This window comes from Ctenopharyngodon idella, chromosome 5 (genome assembly GCF_019924925.1).
Source record: "Ctenopharyngodon idella isolate HZGC_01 chromosome 5, HZGC01, whole genome shotgun sequence".
NCBI classification, from domain to species: Eukaryota; Metazoa; Chordata; class Actinopteri; order Cypriniformes; family Xenocyprididae; genus Ctenopharyngodon; species Ctenopharyngodon idella.
Window position 1 is genome coordinate 39,869,047 of NC_067224.1, and position 23,675 is coordinate 39,892,721.

Below are 23,675 nucleotides of genomic sequence, written 5' to 3' on the forward strand. Positions count from 1 at the left end.
TATTTAAAAAATTAAATACTATAATAGTATATAAATAATATTAAATAACTCTGATTCACAATAAGACCAGGAACATGAATTAAGAAAGTAAATAGGCTCAATTTTGACATCATATTGACATTAAAGGAATTCAGCCTGACTTGACTCCGTCAGATTGGTATATATATGTGTGTGTGTGTGTGTGTGTGTGTGTATGTGTGTGGCCCTGGTAAACCCTACATTTGTACAGTATAAAAATCATTGTTTCTATAGAAAATCCCCATAAAACATGAAAACCCAACATGTATGCGTGTGGTTCTGGTAAACCCTACATTGTGGGGATAAAATGTCCCCACAAAGATGGCAACATCCAAAATCCTTGTCCTTTTGGGGAACATTTATGGTCCCCATGAGGAAAACAGCTTACTAAGTGATGTTTTTTGAAAATGTAAAAATGCAGAAAGTTTTCTGTGATGGGTAGGTTTAAGGGTATAGAGTTAGTGTAGGCAGATAGAATACACATTTTTTACAGTATAAAAATCATTACGTCTATGGAAAGTCCCCATAAAAGATAAAAACCCTACGCTTGTGTGTGTGTGTGTGTGTCTGTGTGTGTGTGTGTGTGAGTGCACTCACTTTGTAGGCAGAGTCCATCAGTGCAGTTCTGCGACTGTAGCGTGACTCCGTCACAGTCTTTCCCTCCGTTCTGGGGTGCAGGGGCGTTACACTCTCTCTTCCTCCACTGAGTGCACTCTGTGTTACACGCCGACCACTTGCTCCAGTCGCCCCACTCGCCATCAACTGAACACACACACACCAGAAACAACATAAACACAATTAAAAATACTTCTGCTGTGATACACACTGATTATTTGTATTAAAGAGGCAATATTGTATAATTTGATTATATTCCTCATCCATTAAAATGTTAGTCAAGGTAGTTTTAAATGTTATATATAAAAACTGTTATATGTTAATGAGCCCTGTTATGATCGGCTAAACTCTTTGCATGTAAAATGAGTAACAATGCATGGACAATGGACAGCCTCATGCATATTGCACACAAAAATTGAACTGAAACCTTTAAAATAAAATATAAAATAAAATAAAATAAAATAAAATGGATTTTGCGTTGATGGCTGTGCTGTGGTCTAGTCTGGTTCTCAGGCTCTCTCTGGATTCGGTCACAGGGACTAAGTGCACTGCAGTATATGGGTCAGTCATTAGCGTCTGACTGTGGCATCTCTCCTGCTGGGTGCAGATGCTTTAATCTCACCTGCTTCACAGTGAACTGACTCTCACCGGCAGGAGGGAATGGAAATGTGTTCGGCCCTCAGGGGCCCCAAGGGGCCAAAGTATAGGGGAAGTGTCTGGCTTGAAAGCTGAACTGATGGGCCTGGAAAAAGATGCATTTGTCTGATGCTATCAAGAGGCGAAGAACTCAAACTGGACTGGAAAAGAATGAAGTTTTTATGAAAGGAATTCCTCACTTGTAATTCAATAGTCTCAGAGTGAATTTTCCATCCTTCTGATTATGGAAGGAATTTTTCATTTGGAAGTCACTTTGGATGAAAGCGAATGCCAAATGAATAAATGCCAATGTAGGAGAAAATCTGAACTAAATTCCTCCTCATGTTTCTTTCAGAAACTGACCTCACTGTACGTTTATGTCATGACGGAAATACTGTAATTCGGTTCAGAGGAGTATCGTGATTACAAACTTTATGAAAACTTCCACTTGTGATGCAGTGTGGTTATTTTTAACTACAGCTATAACTAAAACTATTCAAATTGTATTTGTTAATTGAAATAAAGCTGAAATAAAATAATTTATTAGATGGATTTTTTTTAACTATAACTAAAACTATTAAAATTGTATTTGTTATTCGAAGCGGAGATAAAGCGGAAATAAAATACAATATTAGATGGAAAAGTTTTTAACTTTTTAACATAATATAATAAGCTTAAGCTGAAGTACAAAATAAATAAATAAATAAATTAAAGCTAAATAGAAATATAAAAACCAAAACTTAAACTAAACTGAAAATAGAAAAATAAAAGCTAATTCAAAATATTAATAAATACTATAATAGTATGTAAAGAATAGCACTCTTGTGATGATTATTGTGATGTCATATAAAAAAAATGTATGGATAATTTTTGACACTGTTTAATATGTCACTTTATAGTCAATGATGCCATATGCACATAACAGAGATTAATTAAGGTAAAATAGAAATAATTTAACGCAGTGATTAAGTAATATTAAAAAATAAATTATTTTTTACTTCAGAACACTATAATTGTTATACCTCAAAGAATATAATCTTTACAATGACAAATTTTGAGAGAGCTACACATCTTTCCTTTACAAACTACACTACGTTTTTAGTTTCACCACTTTTGTTAGCCATGTTGAACACAATCTCATATAGAGGACTTTTTAATGCAGAATTATGGATGATGGTCAAAGTCATGTGATAAGCTTGTTTACAATTCAACGACTGTTTTGTCTCAGTTGAATGGTCGACACCCAGGTTCATTAATGCATTTCTGTCCCTCACAGCCTCGTTTCTGTTCATGTCAAATTAAACGTGGCATCTTGATCTCTGAATTTCAAAGAGTCGTACCTGTGCACACTGAGGTGCAGGCGAGTTTTTGGATGGCCTGTCCATCACACGGCGATCCCCCGTTCAGAGGCGCGGGATTGGTGCAGCTACGGGTACGTTTCTGAAGGCCCTGCCCACAGCGACTGTTACACGTCGACCACTCTGTCCATGTGGACCAGCCTCCGTTCACTGTGGAAACAAACACACAGACACAATCATAGCTGTGCTAGATTCATGTCTCTCATTTCATTCCACACTCACGTTCTTCTCACATAATAATTTCAACCCAAATCAATATTTCATATCTATTTACTTTTTTATTTGGTAAGGAGCACGGTAATATTACACTGCAAAATAAACTCATTATTTTGCGATAATGAACGACATTATCCCTTACTCATATATAGTCAGTCAGCGCAGGTAATATTCCTTTTACCGCTGATTTTAAAGAGTTTAATTTAATTTTCCAAAAAAAGCTGGGGTTTATCTGTCTGGAAACACGGCTCCTCTGTAAACGCTTTCAACTGAATCCACTTTATGTTGTTTAAAATAAAGCAACTCTTTCTCTGTATTGTTTTGCACTTATTTTGTGGTGTTGCGGCACTGTTAATATTGTTGACTCCATATGATTTATCGCAGATATTTTCATTTTCATTGAATTTTGCATCTTTTCGAAGTAACCTTGAAAAGCATCTGCTAAATGAATAAATATAAATGTAATAAAAAACTTTCTGTACTCTTATTACTAGTCAAGGAAAGATTTTTCATTTTTCATGCATTGCACACTGTTTCCCTTGAAAAGGTGCAGACATTAAAGATACACTTAGCATAGAAAATATACTATATACTATATATATATATAGTGTATATAATTGATTAAATACTATTATTTTAATATAAAATTTAATTTAATTCATTAAATACTATTAAATTAATGGGAACGGTGTAAGAAAAAAAAAAACTTGTTTTCCCTTTAAATTTATTTTTCAGATTTTTTTTCTTGCTTTATGTATATAAACTCACTTATTTTTGATACAATTTTCAGAAAACAAGACTTAATATCTTAAGTCATTTTGCATATCAAGTAAAAGTAAGAATGTTTAAGAATGTTTAGATATTTGTACTGGAAAACAAGACAAAAATATTGAATAAGAAAATTATTTTTTTGCGGTGTGTGCTGTGAACAGCTGTGTTTGGTATGTGAGAGTTTATATTCCAGAAGACGGATCCTTTTACCTTCACGCACACACACACACACACACACACACACACACACACACACACACACACACACACACACACACACACACACAGATCGAGTGTTTAACTCTTCTGTTGTTGAGAGGTGATGCTCTTCCCATCTAAGTCTTCCGGAGAAAGACACAGAAGCTCTTAAACTCTTAAACTGTGTCACTCCCTCTGCAGCTATTAACTTACCGCACTCCCCTCACACTTTCCACAGCTGTGTGTGTGTGACTTTGGGTTCGTCTGAGGGAGTAGATTAGCTGTAAGTAGATTCCTCCCTTTCCTTCCCATCTTTCTCATTTTAGAGTTATGAGGCCATACAGCCAAAAGAGTAGAATTCATTCCAGCACCCTCATTTGAGGAGCTCTGTCTCTCTCTTTCTCTGAGAATTAAAAAAAAGTTTCAACCACAGTCTAGATTTTTACATTTTTCTGAAGTAAATGTGTGATTCTCACCCATGCAAAACTCGCCACTGCAATGCTATGGTGTTCTAAATGGTTGCTGTTGCTGCTAACTAACTGAAATAAATTAAGTTTAAGATGATGTGTAAAAGTGTTAAAAGGGCTATATCAGGGGTGTCCAAAGTCGGTCCTGAAGGGCCACTGTCCTGCAGAGTTTAACTCCAACATGCCTCAACACACCTGCCTGACTGCCAAAAGATGCCAAAGTTGTTTGGGGTTTGTGCAAATCCTTTAAGGAATAGTTGACCAAAAAATTAAAATGTTCAAAATATCTTCTTCTTTTTTGTGTTTCACAGAATAAAGAGAGTCTTACAGAAGCAAAATGAGAGAGTGAGTATATGCAAAATGCATAAATGTAACTGGATTTCAGAATTTTTTATTTTTGGGTGAACTATCCCTTTAAATCCAAGTAAGAATAACAATGATGGTTTAGCAAACACCACTAAATACCACACCACATAAAACCCACAGTAACAAATCACACACACACACCAACACACTTGTTTTTTGGAGCCAAAGCTAACTCTTCGCCCAGTATTAGCAAGATGATCTCAAGCGTGACATCGCTCATGAAAGACCAAACCCCAAAACACTGAGTCACTAAATCCACTTTGATGAGGAGGAGAGGATGACGGGAACAAGCACTAGAGAAGAATCATTTCTTAGCATCAGATACTATCTAAGACATGCCCCCACACACACACACACACACACACACACACACACACACACACACACACACACACACACAGAGTCTCGATTTGAGAGACCTTTAATCAGTGAAGATTACCAATGAAAACAGGGAAGGACACCAAAGCAGCCAAAAGCCCACGAGGGATGAAAATGCACTTACAACAATCACTGCTCTTCCTCACATTGATGCAGCCTAACAAGGGATCTACGAACCATTAGACTGATTTGTAAAGGTAAAACCAAGTCAATTTTATTATATCCAAGTATCTACCATTGAGAATGCCAGTTCCTGAATTTGAACTGAGTAGCAAACAGATTTGCAACTCAAACTAGAATAAAAGTAGAATTAAATTAATTTAAATTCAAAAAAATTCATTTAACTGAATTTTTATCTAGAAAAGCAAAGGTTGTTGAGACAGTCCTTCAATGTTGGCCTGACAAAGCTCTGTTCAAAAGTTAAAAAGCTTCTCTTTTTTTTAACTTAAAGGGATATTTAATCCAAAAATGAAAATTCTACCATCATTTACTCACCTTCAAGTTGTTCCGAACCTGTATGAGTTTCCTTCTTCTGCTGAACACAAAGAAAAGATATTTTGAATGTCGGAAACCAAAAAGCTGATGGGCCCCATTGACTTCCATAGTATTTTTTTTCATACTATGGAAGTCAACACTGTAAAGCCGAATAAGTTAGCAAAACTCAAAAAAATTGAGGCAATCAGTTGCTTCAAATCTTTTAAGTTAAGAAAATCAAAGTTTAAGGATACAGAACTGGCAGATTTGTATTTTGCACTCATACATTTTAATTGTTCTTAACTTGAAATGTTTAAGTATTCTAATTCAATTCAGTTTACTTATATAATATATCAGTTCTGTGAATTAAGAAAAAGAAAGTGCTAAATACTCATAAAAGTTAATTTGACTGAACTAATTTGTTTAATTTAAGTTTGTCCTACTCAAACCAATTAATTATTTTGGCGTTAGGGTTTACAGTGAATGGGGCCCATCAACTTTTTAGTTACCAACATTCTTCAAAATATCTTTTGTGTTCAGAAGAAGTAAGAAACTCATACAGGTTTGTAACAACTTGAGGGTGAGTAAATGATGACAGAATTTACATTTTTGAGGAAACTATCCCTTTAAGAAGTTTGAAGAGATACACTAGCAGATAAACAAGCAGATGTACACAAAAGTTTAGGGTCGGTAATGTTTTTGAAAGAAGTCTCTTATGCTCACCAAGGTTGCATTTATTTTATTAAAAATACATTGTGAAATATTATTACAATTTAAAACAACTGTTTTCTATGTGAATATATTTTAAAATGTGATTCAAAGTTGAATTTTCAGCATCATTACTCCAGTCTTCAGTGTCGCATGATCCTTCAGAAATCATTCTAATATGCTGATTTGATACTCAAGAAACATTTCTGAATATTATCAATGTTGAAAACAGTTATGCTGCTTTCTTTCTCTACCAGGAAAACAGACCAAAAACACTTATGACTCATCTTGCACTACAAAATTCTGTCCAGTCAAATGCTCTCTAGCACAAGAATGCCCCTCCCCGAGTAACAATTGTGACCAACTAGCAAGAGCAAATAGCAAATCATTTAAAAAATTATATTTCGAGATTCTTCTCTGGTTGTTCTTCATTTAATTTCATTGCTATATATAGGGAAAAACAATCAAGATATTAGAGATCTCATCTGCGATTGTTCATTCTTGTAGGCTAGAACACAGAACATGCTAAAACTTTCACAGATTCCAGAGAAATTTATTCAGAAAACATCAGGCCATTTTTGCAGGAGCAAAACTAGTCCAGCACATCACATTCTCACATATTCACCAAAGCATCTGCAGAAGAAGATCATCTGTCTGGAGGACGAAACAGAAAGATTACAACTACTGACTGCTTCATTGAAGACCAAGTTCACAACTGCAAAAGTTTGGAGTACAACAGATTTCATGCTTTAGGAATCTAGGTCAAGAAAGAGAGTGGATCTGTGTTTCAGATGCTAAAACAGACCATTTTCTATCTTTCAAAATGATGACAAGCCATTAAACGCTCAGCAGTGCGAGAGACGCGCTCGACTCTTTGCTCTGCCTGAGTGTTTTACAGATGCAGGAGTAATTGATACATGTGCAAGTGCAGTGACACGCGTGACAGACGCTAAAAACACATGCACACACTAACAGAGATCCTGTCAGAGAGATAATCAGCGGGTGGTGGCGAGCGATTTTGACATGTAGAAGTTGTTTGCATGTGTGTCTGCGTGACTGTGTGTTTGTTGTGTGTGAGGGGGTAGAACATTTTTCCAAGGACCCCCTCATAATTATAACAGTGATTAAACCCAATGTGAATTAGTTTTTATTTTTATATTTTCCTTTTTTTTTTGTTATAATTTTGTTTTGTTTTTTAAATATGGCAAAGTTTTTACTAAAGGGGTCCTTGATCATAATTTCACTTTTTTAACTTTAGTTAGCATAAACAACATTTGCAAAGTTCCAACGCTCAAAGTTCAATGCAAAGGGAGATATTTTCTTTTACAGAAATCACTTTTTAAGGACTACAACATACGGCTGGTAGGGACTACAACGAGCTTCTTCCCGGGTTGGTGACATCACAAACACCAAAATTTACATAAACCCTGCCCCCGAGAACACGCAACAAAGGGGGTGAGGCCATGTTAGGCTGCTTTAGAGAAGAGGAAGAGTTGTTGTTACCAATCTTTCATTTGAAAGCCACATTTATAGCATCTGTAAAACCGCATTCTTCCATCTTAAAAAAATACCATGCTGTCATTTTACGCCCGGCTGCTTCACAAACGAGGATCAATTCAACACTGGATTTGCACAAAAGGTTAACATGACGGCACATGCTAGTTGATGAGTTAAATCAACTCCACAGCAACTACATAAATTTCTCCACTAACCATTCAGAAACGTCCAGTTTCATTCTAAAAGTTGTAACTTCTTCCTGAGTCTCTCCATCAGTGTCCGACTCCGGTTTGAACAATGTAAGGCTGAACACCGTTACTGACAATCCTCATTTTGGCTGCGTGAGATTCTCCAGCTTTGTTGTTGTTGAGCAACCAAAGCATGAGCTGTTAAAGCTCCGCCCACTTCTGGAAAGGGGGCCGGGAGCAGCAGCTCATTTGCATTTAAAGGGACACACAAAAACGGTGTGTTTTTGCTCACACCCAAATAGGCGCAAATTTGACAAGCTATAATAAATGATCTGTGGGGTATTTTGAGCTGAAACTTCACAGACACATTCTGGGGACACCAGAGACTTATATTAAATCTTGTAAAAGGGGCATTATAGGTCCCCTTTAATTTTATTTCAGTTTTAGTTTTACTTATTTTAGTACATTAGGTTAAACTAAATGAAAATGAGAAATGTTACCTTGGCAACTAGCTAAAATGAAACAAGTTTAACCCTGGTCAACACAGGTAAAAATACTGTCAGGAGATGTATGATGCAATTAGAAAAAAAAAAAAATGCATTTTTGCAATGATTTTGGAAGAAAATCTGCAGTATTCTGCAGAAAAATTAAAATATTTTAATACAAAATAAAATCGAGGAGGCTGGTGATGTGTGGGACTTTGATGTGAATGACGGGAGCTTCAATTCTGTGAAAATCTAAAGGGCTTTTTGCTAAGTTCTGTACATGAACAAGGACTATGAATCACCACTAAAACACATTTGAACACACCATATAGTAATTTATCACAGCTGGACCTGGTATTATGAGGTATATTAAGTACAATGGAGAGTCCTGAAGGAAATGCAGCATAGAAAAGAGGTGAAAGCACTTTCCACAAATGAAGGCTTGACTCTTTTAAAAAGTCAGCTTTGGATAGTTTTTAAACAAAGGGGAGGTGAAAGGAGGTGCTTAACCATCAAAAAATTTCATTCGTCCACCTCAGGATGTCAAGCTATAATTTTACATGTGCTAAAATAATATACTTGACATTATAACTCATATAAATTCTAGGAAAATCGAATAATTCACGTCCTGTCAAGCTGTAGAGAGGGTTAACAATGCAAGTCAAATTGATTTTTTTCCCCAAATTTAATGCTAAATTTATATATAAAGTTTTAGTATAAAGATAAAAATAATGAAAAAAAAAAAAAGGATAGCACACCTAAGAAAATGAACTACAAAACAACATTTGAACGGAGTTTGTACAAGCAGTTTTCATTAAATTAATTGCTGAAAGGAAAGGTGGCGAACAGAAGAAAAAGTTGCAAGCACTGTAATGATGCGTTAACACCATGTCGAAATTACAGTAATTATGAGTTTCCAGCTAGTAAAAAAGGTTTATTCATGTCTTCGTCAAACTTATAATTACAAGCTGGAAACTTTTTAATGAATTTTATGAAAGCTCTTCTCCCAATTGACCGTGGTCAACTTTCCCAGATTGCTCATGAGTCATTGGTTACAAAAGTGTTTTTTCCTTGTAAAGTCTGCATGAAAATGAAAATTCTATCTATTTTCTAAATTATAGATCTTATTGTGAACAATGAATCTGTGCATAATGTTTACATTTTTTTGACCTCGTAATGTCTGGACTTCTCTCTGGTGATGTACAGTATGCAGTACTCCAAACGTTTAATCTGCTTAAACCCGCTGCTGCGAGCTCATGTTCATATGCATCTACTTTATAGTGCAACACCCACATCTCCACATCCAATCAACAACAGATGCATTATTTATTATTAAATTTACCAAAGATAAGTCAAAGCAGAAGTTTCAAACTGTGTACATAAAAAGTTGATAGTTAAACGTTCAAAACTATTTCATCATAGCATTAAAATGCAAATGTCGCAAAAGTAACAATGTTTTAAAAAAAAGGTGAAAAAAATTCTGTATATGATTTACACATAAATCAATAAAAAATAAAATAAAGAAAAACACAAATGAAACATCAAAAATCAGTCCATGAGTGTGGCTGAGAACATGAATTGTGTAAAGTGTATGTTTAAAGTTCATATTTGAATAATTTAACAACACATTTGCTTGTTCATGTGTTCTATTGTCAGTTACATGCAGGCAAACAAAATATTTCTGTCATGAGTGTTTGGCATGGCAATGGATATGACAATGTTCATACACTATATTGCCAAAAGTATTGGGAAACCCCTCCGAATCATTGAATTCAGGTGTTCCAATCACTTCCATGGCCACAGGTATATAAAATCAAGCACCTAGGCATGCAGACTGCTTCTACAAACATTTGTGAAAGAATGGGTCTCTCTCAGGAGCTCAGTGAATTCAAGTGTGGTACCGTGATAGGTTACCACCTGTGCAATAAGTCCATTCATGAAATTTCCTCACTACTAAATATATTCCACGGTCAACTGTTAGTGGTATCATAAAGTGCAAGCAATTGGGAACAACAGCAACTCAGCCACGAAGTGGTATGCCACGTAAAATCACAGAGCAGGGTCAGCGCATGATGAGGCGCACAGTGCGCAGAAGTCGCCAGCTTTCTGCAGAGTCAATACAGACCTCCAAACTTCGTGTGGCCTTCAGATTATCTCAAGAACAGTGCGTAGAGAGCTTCATGGAATGGGTTTCCATGGCCGAGCAGCTGCATCCAAGCCTTACATCACCAAGTGCAATGCAAAGCGTCGGATGCAGTGGTGTAAAGCACACCGCCACTGGACTCTAGAGCAGTGGAGACGTGTTCTCTGGAGTGACGAATCACGCTTCTCTGTCTGGCAATCCGATGGACAAGTCTGGGTTTGGCGGTTGCCAGGAGAACGGTACTTGCCTGACTGCATTGTGCCAAGTGCAAAGTTTGGTGGAGGGGGGATTATGGTGTGGGTTGTTTTTCAGGGGCTGGGCTTGGCCCCTTAGTTCCAGTGAAAGGAACTCTTAATGCTTCAGCATACCAAGACATTTTGGACAATTTCATGCTCCCAACTTCGTGGGAACAGTTTGTACACCAGTGCACAAAGCAAGGTCCATAAAGTCATGGATGAGTGAGTTTGGTGTAAAGCAACTTAACTGGCCTGCACAGAGTCCTGACCTAGAACACCTTTGGGATGAATTAGTGCAGAGACTGCGAGCCAGGCCTTCTCGCCAACATCACTGCCTGACCTCAAAAATGCTCTTCTAGAAGAATGGTCAAAAATTCCCATAAACACACTCCTAAAACTTGTGGAAAGCCTTCCCAGAAGAGTTGAGGCTGTTATAGCTGCAAAGGGTGGGCCAACTCCATATTAAACCCTACGGATTAAGAATGGGATGTCATTAAAGTTCATGTGCACATAAAGGCAGGTGTCCCAAAACTTTTGGCGATATAGTGTATGTTTGGTCTTGGCGGAATAGATCTGCTACGTTACTGTTATTGCTGCTGCTGTTGGTTATTGCTGCTGCTCTTATTATTGCTGCTGCTGCTGCTGTTATTGCTGCTGTTGTTGATTATTGCTGCTGCTGCTGTTATTGCTGTTGCTGTTGGTTATTGTTGCTGCTGCTGTTATTGCTGCTTTTATTGCTGCTGCTGTTGGTTAATGCTGCTGCTGTTATTGCTGCTGCTGTCATTGCTGCTGATAATGCTGCTGTTATTGCTGTTGCTGTTGGTGATTGCTGCTGCTGTTGGTAATTGCTGCTTTTATTGCTGCTGCTGTTATTGCTACTGCTGTTTTTGCTGCTGTTGTTTATTGCTTCTGCTGCCTTTATTGCTGCTGCTGTTATTGCTACTGCTGTTTTTGCTGCTGCTGCTGTTGTTTATTGCTTCTGCTGCCTTTATTGCTGCTGCTGTTATTGCTGCTCCTGTTATTGCTGCTGCTGTTGTTTATTGCTGCTGCTGCTGTTATTGCTGCTGCTGTTGGTAATTGCTGCTGTTATTGCTGCTGCTGTTATTGCTGCTCCTGTTATTGCTGCTGCTGTTATTGCTGTTGCTGTTGATTATTGCTTCTGCTGCTGTTATTGCTGCTTTTATTGCTGCTGCTGTTTGTTATTGCTGCTGCTGTTAGTTATTGTGGCTGTCAGATTGCTGCTGCTTTTGGTTATTGCTGCTGCTGCAGAGTAAGTACGGGACTTGCCACTGACAATACACGCACGACACACTGCTGTGAGCAAGTAAGACATGCTGCTGCTGTACAAAATAGCATACATGAATTACCAGTAGCAGATCTACAGTATACAGGTGGAGCTGGGGAAGGTGGAGGGTTTCTGAAAGCGCACTGCAATGCTAAGGCAAATGCTGACCAAGTATTTGAAGATTGAGCAGCAAGCTCAACCAGTTTTGTAATATTAATCAATTTAATATTATTTTTATGTAAATTACTTCATTTTTACATTACTTTTACAGTTTATGTTAATTAATTATTAAATAACTCATGAACCCCAGTTTGGGAAAACCTGGTGTAGACTATTGCTTGTTTCTTTCAGTCTTCACCTCACTATCTGGCTCATAGTTCTTCATTAAACGACCTGGAACACTTAATCTCTGTTGAAACCTTCAGTGCATCACAGCACATTTAAACCAGATTTGTGCATGAACTCCATACTCACCATAGACGATCACTGTAGCCGTGGTGCTACGCCTCTTAGCAACAATGTTCTTAGCGACACATGTGTAGTTAGCAGTGTCAGAAAGTCGTGCCTGTTTGATGATCAGGTTATGATCAATGGTGATGTAGAAATTTCGATCATCTGCAGGATCGATAATCTCTTCGTTCTTCAGCCATTCCACCTGCACGTAGACAGAAATACAAGAGGGGAATTACAATTAAGACATTAGTGAATCCATACGGCTACACCTGATGGGCTGCTCGGGGACACATAATATCAGAATGTCCTTATGCGATCCCTGCCCTGCACACGCATTCATCCAGCCTATGATTCTGAAATTATCAAACGTTTTAATTAGCTTCAAAGCTAACTCCTCAGGGCAACACTGACTCAGAGCTGGAGCAATTTTGTAAAACGATAGCACACATTTTAGAAAAAGAACATTGTGGAGACATTAAAAGGAAATTGCAAGCAGGCAAAAGACTTGTGAGGATTTTTTAGAGACAGTGTTTATTCACAAAAAAGGCCTGCTAATATCTCGAAAAACATGGAGGGAGAAACAGGAAGTGGCTGGTGGTTTATCTTGAAAAGCATCTTGAGAACTTCACAAAATAAAAGAAACATATATATATATATTAGGGGTGTAACTGTACATGTATTCATCCTGAACCATCAAGGTACAGACATTGCGGTTCGATGCATGCAGTCAGATGACGAATTCAGTCAGTTAAAGGTGATCCACACTCCAATCCAGAAGGGGGCGCACACACAGGAAAAAAGCACAGAAGAAGAACAGACGATCTTTGCATAGATATGTTTACATGTAATCTCTCAACCTGTGTTTTAACCGCGAAAGACATCAATAAAGCAGCTAATATCTTACGTAGCATTACATTTACCTCAGGCAAGTCATTTATTGTCCACAGCATGTTAGTTCACTAGAGAAATGAACTCTAGAGGGGAGCATTTCACTAAATATATGCACTACATAATTTTAGCTTATATTATGTAAGCATATTTATTATTCATTATATTTACTTTACCTGATAGTAATGTCTCAGTTATTTAATATATGTTTAAATAAATTTGTCATGAAAACAAGTTATGACAGTAACTGTGTAAATGATTATATTTATCACAGTGGATTCTGGGATTGCTTCTATCTATAAAGGATGGATGCAATGCAGCCTTAGAATTTGGCCAAAATGAGGTTTCTTACAGGGCGGCATCATTACGATGCCTACAGTTTGGAACAGCCAAGTCAATGATGCCTTAAAATGCTGCCTAGTTAGGCAGCTCACTAGGTTTTACAACAGAGGTGCACATTTCTCCACATACAAAGATGAGAAGTCATCACCACTGCTCCTCAACAAGAACGCACCCTTCACATTTCAAACTCTTTGCATATGCATCTGATGCATTAACACAGTATGTCAATCAGGCGAGTGAGACGCACGCGTGTGTGTTTGTGTGTGAGATCGTGTGTAAATGTGTGTCGCAGCGGTGTACCTGGAGGCTGCTGAGAGCTCGTCTGGAGGGAATAGGGTAAAAATATCACCCTCTCATTGGCTCAGCAGGGGGGAAAATCAACCAATCAGCTGCTCACGCTCTCCAGCTGTGACAAACGCAGCGCCCATGTTACCACTCGTGCGTGCATGCACACTTCCCTGTGCATTTTATCTCATTACATCTAGCAAAGGTAACCCAAATCCCAGCTGTCAAACTAAACCCCCAGATTACTGTATTCAGTCCTATTGTCACCTCAACACACACACGCACATACATCTTTCTACAATAGCATCATAAAATGAGCGCCTTCATGATCCCACAGGTTCAGGCTTCTAAAAACACACACACACACACACTGAACTGCATTAACAGAGCAATCTCACCAGAGTTTGTTTTAATTGAACCAAACCTATCAAATGTGAACACACTCTTAGGGCCAGATTGACTAACAGCTTAAAAAATTAGTGTTTAAAAGGCGTGAACAGGGTTATTTTTGCGGCTGACCTTAATGCATATGCATTTGTAGGAGTTTCCCTTTCAGAAGCAAAATTTATGGGAGGAGAGTATTTAAATGAATCATGCAAGGTGATTTACTAAGGGTTGCGCTAGTCAATTTACTGGTATTTGTGCCATTATTTAACGCCAAAAAAAAAAAAAAAAAAAAAGCATGTCTTCTAGATGCTAATTTGCACTGCTCTTGGTAGATTGTGTTGGTCATTATGGAAATGATCCGGCTGTGTCTGTTGTCAGTAAATCACCCGCAGAACTTTGCACTCCATCTGCACTTTTATGGGACTGCGCTCTCATGCTAATTTGCCCTGTTTAGTAAATCTGGCCCTTAGTTTTAGTTTACGTTAATTATATAATAACTCTTATGTAATCTAGTTCAGTACTGTTTGAAAAGCATCTCATCTTAAGCAAAATCCTTTACTACCATTTGCGTTCTTTCACATTGGTGTTAGCATCACTATATTACTACCGCTAAACCCTCTAACCCTAAAATGTAACTTTACTGCATAACTTGTTCCATATCACATTTGCTCCAGACATGAATGATTCCTCTATATTTCAATGCTTTTGTGTTTTCTTGCAAAAGTTTTGCACTCCACTAGGAAACATTGCGTTTGCTCGCAAAAATGTGGCGTTCCCTCAAGTAACTTTGCGTTCACTTCCAATACCTTTGCAGTCCCTTGGGAAATTTTGCGTTCGCTTGAAAAGAACTCAAAAGTTTTTTGAGTGAACACAAAGTTTCTCTGGGGAATGCAAGACATTTGCGAGTGGACGCAAAAAGCATTGGCATATAATTTTTACTCCCATCTCATATTTTTCCATCACCATGTCCCTTTAGGAGCTCTGTAGATGGACAACAAAAATGGGCAAAAATGACTTATTGTAAATTGAAGGAGGGCCCTGAATCATACCTAGAGACCAAACTTGGGAAACTGTTTTGCACAGGCACTTTTGCACTCAAAAGATGCAAGGATGTAGTTTTGATATCTTTGCTACTACTCTAAAATGTGTAAAATAAGAAAACTCACTGAATAAAAGGTGTATCCAGGCTTTTGATGAGTAGATGACCTTACATGTGTGTAAACTGTCTGTTTCTACTGCACTCTCCCAGCCCAGGTTTGAGCGTGACTGACATTTCGTCCTTATCTCTCACTGCCGTGTCTCTGTGAAGCTCACATTGGGCCCAATCACGGCTGTTTCTGGACGGGCTGATTTCTCTCTGCAGGGACTCGTCTGCTGATCAGGATGAAAGAGGCAGAGAGGCGCTCTTCACGCACCTGCTCATTTTCTCCTGTTGGTGTTTACCGCCAGAACAGAGTTCCTGTGCCCGCCGGGCAAACGCAGAATCAACAACCAAACACACACAAACACACACACAGAGGCTGAAAGCAAAACCAATCAGAAAGTTTTGTGAAATATTTAAATATCTCTCAGATAATTGCTTTTTCTTCATGCCAGATAAGATGTGTTTATTTATGCGTCCGTGTGTATAGGTGATGGATATTTGATTTTTAAGAATAAACAATCGTGCCATCAAGGAGAAGTATTATTTAGGACGGAATATATTGATCTGAAGGTTGGGAAACTAGAAAATGTGTAAATGTGTGTGTGTGAAGATCTAAACAACGTTAATGGCATCATTTGGAAGTAATGAGAGATGCCTTTGTAGTTTTACTGTTTTACCAAGTATCATTCGACACTCTAGACAAATCAGAAATATCAAGGGGTTCTTTAAATTGTAATGAAAGTAAAAGGAATTTACAGAATTGTAATTCAAAGTAATTCAACACAGGTAATGCATTCTGGCAAATGACGTGTTCCTCCACCCAGAAGATCATATAAGTTGATTGATGATGAATATGATGCAGAGAAACATCCCATTGCATGATGGAGCCTATAAAATTCAAGATATGGGAGGGCAAAAATGCCCCGTTTGAGTTTTTGACCCATATTTACATCATATGATACAGTTAAGCTATATCACACGAGTAAGGTCCAGAAAAGCACGCACAAAAATGCGATGGTGATTTTATACAACAGTTCAACAAATAAGAAGTTATTATTGTGTTATTTATTTTAGACACATTGTCTGTTTTGCTCAATTTTGCCAACAAAAATATAAAGACAAAGCAGAACTGTTCATCTCCAAGCAACGCACAGCGGCATTTAATGTCTGAATCCGCATTTTGAACAAATCGTGTGAACGAGTGATTTAATGGATGATTCATAAAGAGAACCATTTACTTCACTACTGAATGAATCAGCTGTTTGAATGAATCAAATGAATGAATGAATGAATGACTCAATCTCAAAAAGTCATTTATCGCCACCTATTGGCAGTTTTAGTTTCTTATTTAGAGTATAATGTCATTAAAAATAATTTCATATTTCTATATATATATATATAAAAAAACAAAAACAAAAAAAAACATTAAATATATAGTGCACCCAAAAATGAAAATTCACTTTGCTCAACCTCATGGTCCAAAAGTTGTTTTTGATAAATTTGTGTACTACATTTTGTTGAATCAAATAAAATATTTCTTTCTGAAGCTATTTTTTGTAATGTCTATTTGATGCTTTATACAATAATGACTTCAAATTATTGTTTGGAGGTAATTTCTCAGCCAAATTTGATGTGCGATTAATTTGCGAGTAATTCGATTAATTAATCGCCACATTGTGTAATTAGATTAAAAATTTTAATCGCTTGACAGCCCTAATATGAACTTAATACAAATATACAAATATCTATCTATTGTTCTATCTATCTGTCTATAACGATGGATGGATGGATGGATGGATAGATAGATAGATTGATAGATATTCATAAGATAATAATAAATTAAGAGATTCAGTAAGCAATTCCTCTTTTTGTAATTCATTTCAAATTTCAAATACTGTGTGTCATGACCAATTTGATAGAATGATAAATAGAACGATAGAACAATAGACCAGTTGGGTGTTTTACTCAGAATTGTGAGTTTATATACTGCAGTTCTGACTTTTTTTCTCAGAATTGTGATATAAAATTGGGAGATAATGTTATGGGTTTAAATATTATTTCATGCTGTGAACTCTAGGGCTAATACATTATGCCCTCTATTAACCGCATATGTGAATATTATGTAGATATACAGTATTGTTTACATCAAATTCATGGTTTAATAGCTTTAATTGTCACAGGTTTCATCAGTCCTGTACGTTTAATTAATGGCTTGCAACTATAATTGTCTGCGTTTAGCATCAAAGGCCGTCTTTGACAATTGCATTCTGTAAAAATGAAGACCATCTTATTTTTACATTTCAATTCCAAAAGCCACAAAAGAATTTTCTTCTCTTATTCCATGGATCTTGCCCCTTTTTCCTCCACTTGTTCTGCCACCAAAATGTGCGCACAACTGCATTTACGTAACTGTGACGTCTGCTCCCAAATGATCTATAGATCCATAGAACGATAAATAGATAGACAGACAGATATTCATGAGAGAATAATAAATTAAGAGATTCAGTAAGCAATTCCTCTTTCTGTCATTTCATTTCAAATTTCAAATACTCTCCTGTGTGTCATGGCCAATTCAGTTCAAGCTCACGCTCATGAATTGAAAGGGAGCCAATTTGTTAATTCTGAATTTTGCACAACCCTGGAATGTAGGTATTTGAACTTTATCAATAAAATCTGAGGTTGTTTTATGCTGCATGAACACACTCTCACACACTGCCAGCAATACTACAGAAAGCTCATTCAAATATTTGCTGAAGTTCTCAGCAGAACTCCAGGTGTGAGGCCCAAGAGCACAATAACAGCTCTAATTCTGAAGCCTCCCAAACCTTTTTAAACCCACAGATCTTCAGAAAGGAAACCTGCGTCCTTTTATGAGCACTGAAGATTGCACACGGCCTCATTGCGAATTCAAGCAAGCGTCATTGAGCCCTCGCAATCAAGGAACGCACCATAGGGGAAATGAAGTGGGCGACTGTAATATATAGGCTTCAGTGAAGGTACATGAGGCTGAGCTCCCAGCAGAGGCCTGTAAGAACTCACCAACGCCACTGAAGTGCTCTACATCTGTGCTAAGTGGGCTATCGTGAATTATGCAGCGTATTCAGCGATCGCACTGATGATCAGCGTGTGAACCACCGCTACTATAATCTCACACACCTGAACCGCTTTATTCAGCAATGCTGTGGATGTCTTCATGAAGAGCACTGAAGAAACTGATGGAAAGTTTGAGTGTAATGACAGAAATAATCCACCTTGCTAAAACTTTTGCCTTGGGCATATATAAAATGTATGATACTGTCACGCACCATATACAGTAAGTCATCAGATAAAATATTAAACACAATTCTTAAGAATGGAAAATGCAAGCTGACGTCCTCATTTAAGCTCGCTGTCAATCCCTCACAAACCTGTCTCTCTCTCTGTCCTGTCTATCTCTGAATTACACTCCAGCTGTGGAGGATATGAAGCACAGGTCAACGCTGTTATTACAGATCCCTGGAATTTACTCTCACCTTGAGTTCAAACGTGATGAAACACACGCACATCCTTGTGTTTCATGGAGGAAAAGAAGTTTGAAACGACATGAGGGCGGATAAATGACGACAGAATTTTCATTTTAGAGAAAATGTAACTTTTGTTTGTGAACATTTATGCTGCTCTTAGTTTGATCTGCTATCTAATCTGAATGCTTCATGATAAATCATATTGGTTCATCTGGAAATAATGTGTTTCAAACAATCATGCCGGGCCACATTGAGCTGATTTCTTTTGTATCAGAAAGATAGAGAGAAAGATGTAGAATCAGTTTATGTCTCTTTCATCTTTTTGTGATCAGACGCCGCGGCTGACAGCCTCCTCCAGCAGTGTCGTCTGTGGGCCGAGGTGCGTGTGTGTGTGACACAGATATTTTAAGGAACGCTGTGAAGAGATTTTTCTATTTTCACAGAGAACAGACAGAGAGAATCTTCCTGGAATTCTCTCAGCTGGATGAACTCTTTTCATGAACTTCTTTGAGAAACAAAACATTCATTAAAACATCACTGGGAAAGGAAGCCTGCTATTATAAGAAAGGAAAATTATTTAAATCCAGTAGTAGTTTTTTAACAACAGCTTTGGAAAATAATGTTATGGTTAACTTTAACTCATCTAACTAGTAGACAAGCCAACTAGCCATCTACCTTAACTAGTACCAGCTTTGACCAGAACCCTTAAAACCACATTAAGATACTAGATATATAAAATACAAACCAATACAAATGCAAATATATATACCCACCGATGACCCATTACATTATGACCACCTATCTAATAAGCTTTAGGACCTCTTTAGCCCACAAAACAGCAGCCACACGGCGAGGCATTGATTCGGTGAGGTGGCGATAGGTCTAGTACCAAAATGTCAACAGCAGGTCCTCCAGTTCCCGTACATTGCAGGGTGGTGGTGATGTAGCGCAAACCCGCTTTTCCAAGTCGAATCACAAATGTTGGATTGGGTTCATGTCAGGCCAAGACATTAACAGAAATTTGTATATAGGCCTACTCACCAGCCACTAACTGCTTGTTAATGCAAATATCTAACCAGTCAATCACATGGCAGCAACTCAGTGCATTTAGGCATGTAGTTAAGATGATCTGCTGAAGTTCAAACTGAGCATCAGAATGGGGAAGAAAGTTAATTTAAGTGACTTTGAATGTGTCATGGTTGTTGTTGCCAAACAGGCTGGTCTGAGTATTTCAGAAACTGCTGATCTACTGGGATTTTCACACACAACCATCTCTAGTGTTTACAGAGAATGGTCTGAAAAAGAGAAAATGCAGAAGTTCTGTGGGTAAAAATGCCTTGTTGATGTCAGAGGTCAGAGGTCAGAAGAGAATAGACTGGTTCAGCTGATAGAAAGGCAACAGTAACTCAAATAAGCACTAGTTGCATCCGAGATCTGAGCATCTCTGAATACACAAAACATGTCGAACCTTGAAGCAGATGATCTACAGCAGCAGAAGACACACCGGTGCCACTCCTGTCAGCTGAGAACAGCAAACTGAGGATACAATTCACACAGACTCACCAAAACTGGACAATAGAAGATTGGAAAATCATTGCCTGCTGCGACATTCAGATGTTAGGGTCAGAATTTGGCGTAAACAACATGAAAGCATGGATCCATCCTGCCTTGTATCAGCGGTTCAGGCTGCTGCTGGTGTAATGGTGTTTTTTTGGCACACTTTGGGGCTCTTAGTACCAACTGAGCATCGTTTAAACACCACAGCCTACCTGAGTATTGTTGCTGATCATGTCCATCCCTTTATGACCACAGTGAACCATCTTCTGATGGATACTTCCGGCAGGATATCACACCATGTCACAAAGCTCAGATCATCTCAAACTGGTTGATTGTACATAACAGTGAGTTCACTAGACTCAAATGTCCTCCACAGTCACCAGATCTCAATCCAATAGAGCAGCTTTGGGATGTGGAGGAATGGGAGATTCACATCATGGATGTGCAACCAGGAATGTTTCCAGAGCCTTGTTGAATCAATGCCAAGAAGAAATAAGGCAGTTCTGAAGGCAAAAGTGGTCCAACCCAGTACTAGCAAGGTGTACCTAATAAAGTGGCAGGAGAGTGTGTGTATATATTCAGTACTGGACTGAATCATTTATAAGTATGAAAAAAAAAAATGTACAAAAATATGATTAATTTTAAACTAAGAAAGTAAATGTGATCAGCGTTGATTTATTCATATTCATTAATACTGTGTAAACACACAAAAGGGCTATAGTTCATTAAAGATCACATGAGTTTGATTACACACAAAACCTTCATGTAGTTCAAAGACTTGAATCATATTCATCTGTTTCTATAATTATCTGTGTCAGTAGATTATTAGTGTAACGACCGCTCAGTGCTCTCAAACACACTAAACTGACATGATAACATCACAAACCTACACACACACACACACACACACACACACACACAGCCCATGTTACTGACTGCCTGGCATTAGCAGTCTCATTAACATAATTGGCACAATTGCTGTTGTTATTTAAGTCAGTGAAACTACCAGTTGACAGGCCTACACATACATACACACTGTATCTGTATCCCACAATGCAATGCACTTGACTTAACCCTCTGTTTCTAGTGTAATGGATAAACCAGAAAAAAATATCACACGTTTTCCCATATCAAATTGAAATTTCTGATATGAAAACTCGACGCTGCTAACTGAATTAATGTAGCACATGACAGTTTGAAATGTATATTGTTACATTTTAAAAATAGTAGATAATTTGATGATTCTTATTGACTACCATAGTGTATATTATCTGCATTATCTTTGACATCAGAGTTCACCGTAGACTTGTCTCACTCTCTGTCCTGTCTATCTCTCTATAGAGTAAATGCAGCTACAGCTCAACCCTGCAAACAGCAGCGTCCATCCTGCAGATGTCAACATCCAGACTGTATTTCAACAACTAATAACACTCCAGCTGCGGAGGATATGAAGCACAGGTCAACGCTGTTATTATGGATGCCTGTAGTAATGTCATGTGACAACAATGCAGCACATGACAGTTTGAAATGTATTACATTTTAAAAATAAATATTTTACAGTGTATACTGCGCAGTATGCAAGTATTCCATTGAGAACACAGCCCTCAAATCTCTTTTTTTGTGGCAAAGCTCCTTATGTTCTGATCCCTGTATGCCGTCTATGCTCAGGTCAGAGAGGTGTGTGGAGATCTGAGCGAGTTTCTGAAGAGCAAATGGCTGCGTGAATATTTCAGCAGATAAAGTCGTTCAGTCTGTTTCTTTTGTGTTGGCATCAAAGTTCTGCCGGTGACTTAAATAAAGACGCAGGAGCGGAAAAATTTCTCTGTGTAGTTGGGCGGATGGGAAATTTATCTTTCTCTCTCTCACACACAGACACACACACACACACACACACACACACACACACACACACACACACACACACACACACACACACACACAGAGATTCAGGGAGGGTTGGGGGCCATTGAACAGACAGAACTGGGCCATCAGAGCATGTCACTGAGGCCCAAAGCTATATATACCTTTCAGACACACACACACACACACACACGCAAACTACATGCTGGACACTGTATGTTGTCTCATGTGAGAAATGTATTATTAAACCAACTATTAATCACTTGTGATTGTCACTATTATTTTGAGCTCCAGATATGAATGATTCCTCCAGTCGTGTTATGTTGAGAAGAGAAGTGCTGTTACTTTTTACTAAGTGATTAGACGCACGATTTTCACCTGCTGGATGATAAAACAGGTGAAAAAAATCCCACAGACACAATGAAGGAGATACCTGAGGCTGTGTTCGAAATCGTCCCCATTCCCTCATTAACTGTTCCCCACATTACTCCACTAACATAGTCCACTTGAAGGAGTGAATGAAAACGAGTGAGCGAATTCGGACGCTGAGTGCACTGGACGGGCTGCCGATTTGTGCTTGCCATTTAATAATTATTTGAAGCTTAGCAAACTGGCAATATGCTAGCATGTATAAACCTCAATAAAACGATTTAATAATTAAAAAAGAATTTATACTTGTATAATATTACGTAGCAGCCACTTTGGACCAGCGATTTGGAAAACAGACGGATGGATGATTCAGTGGCGTGCACCATCTTCTGGTCAGACGCGGAAATTTATTCAGCACGACCCTTACAGTGCATTATGGGTATTCTCTAGCTGTTGAGTGTACATCAGTTGTACACTCGTTATTACGGTGCATTATATCGATAACGTCCACTATGGTTTTGGACACTACTACAAATGGCTACAAATATTGCCCTATTTAAGGGTAAAGGGGGCGACTTTGGACTTTGGAGTTATACGTAGAGACTACAATATAACAGAGAAGTAAGGCTAGACTTAAACACTCAAAACACTGTAGAAATACAGTAACATCCATCCATGCATCCATCCATCCATCAATCGGTTCCCAACCCTGGTCCTGGAGTATTCCCAGCACTGCACATTTTAGGGCCTTTTTACACCATGTTTACTTTATGCGTTTTTACTAATCGAATAGCTATCTTATTAGTTAAAACAGTTCCATTTACACTTTGTGTCTCCGCAAAACAGAT

The 23,675-nt window shown here is 37.9% G+C and overlaps 1 protein-coding gene across 2 annotated transcripts in view; it reads right to left on the reverse strand.

The window, feature by feature from the left end:
- The window catches only part of unc5ca (unc-5 netrin receptor Ca), a 169,592-nt gene that overhangs the window by 48,873 nt on the left and 97,044 nt on the right, over positions 1-23,675 (reverse strand). For both annotated transcript variants that reach the window (XM_051894005.1, XM_051894006.1), the window contains exons 5-7: positions 12,514-12,694; positions 2,610-2,777; positions 616-780 (exon numbers count right to left, since the gene is read on the reverse strand). In XM_051894005.1, the coding sequence (XP_051749965.1) occupies positions 616-780; positions 2,610-2,777; positions 12,514-12,694 (514 nt within the window). The remainder of the gene's footprint in view (positions 1-615; positions 781-2,609; positions 2,778-12,513; positions 12,695-23,675) is intronic.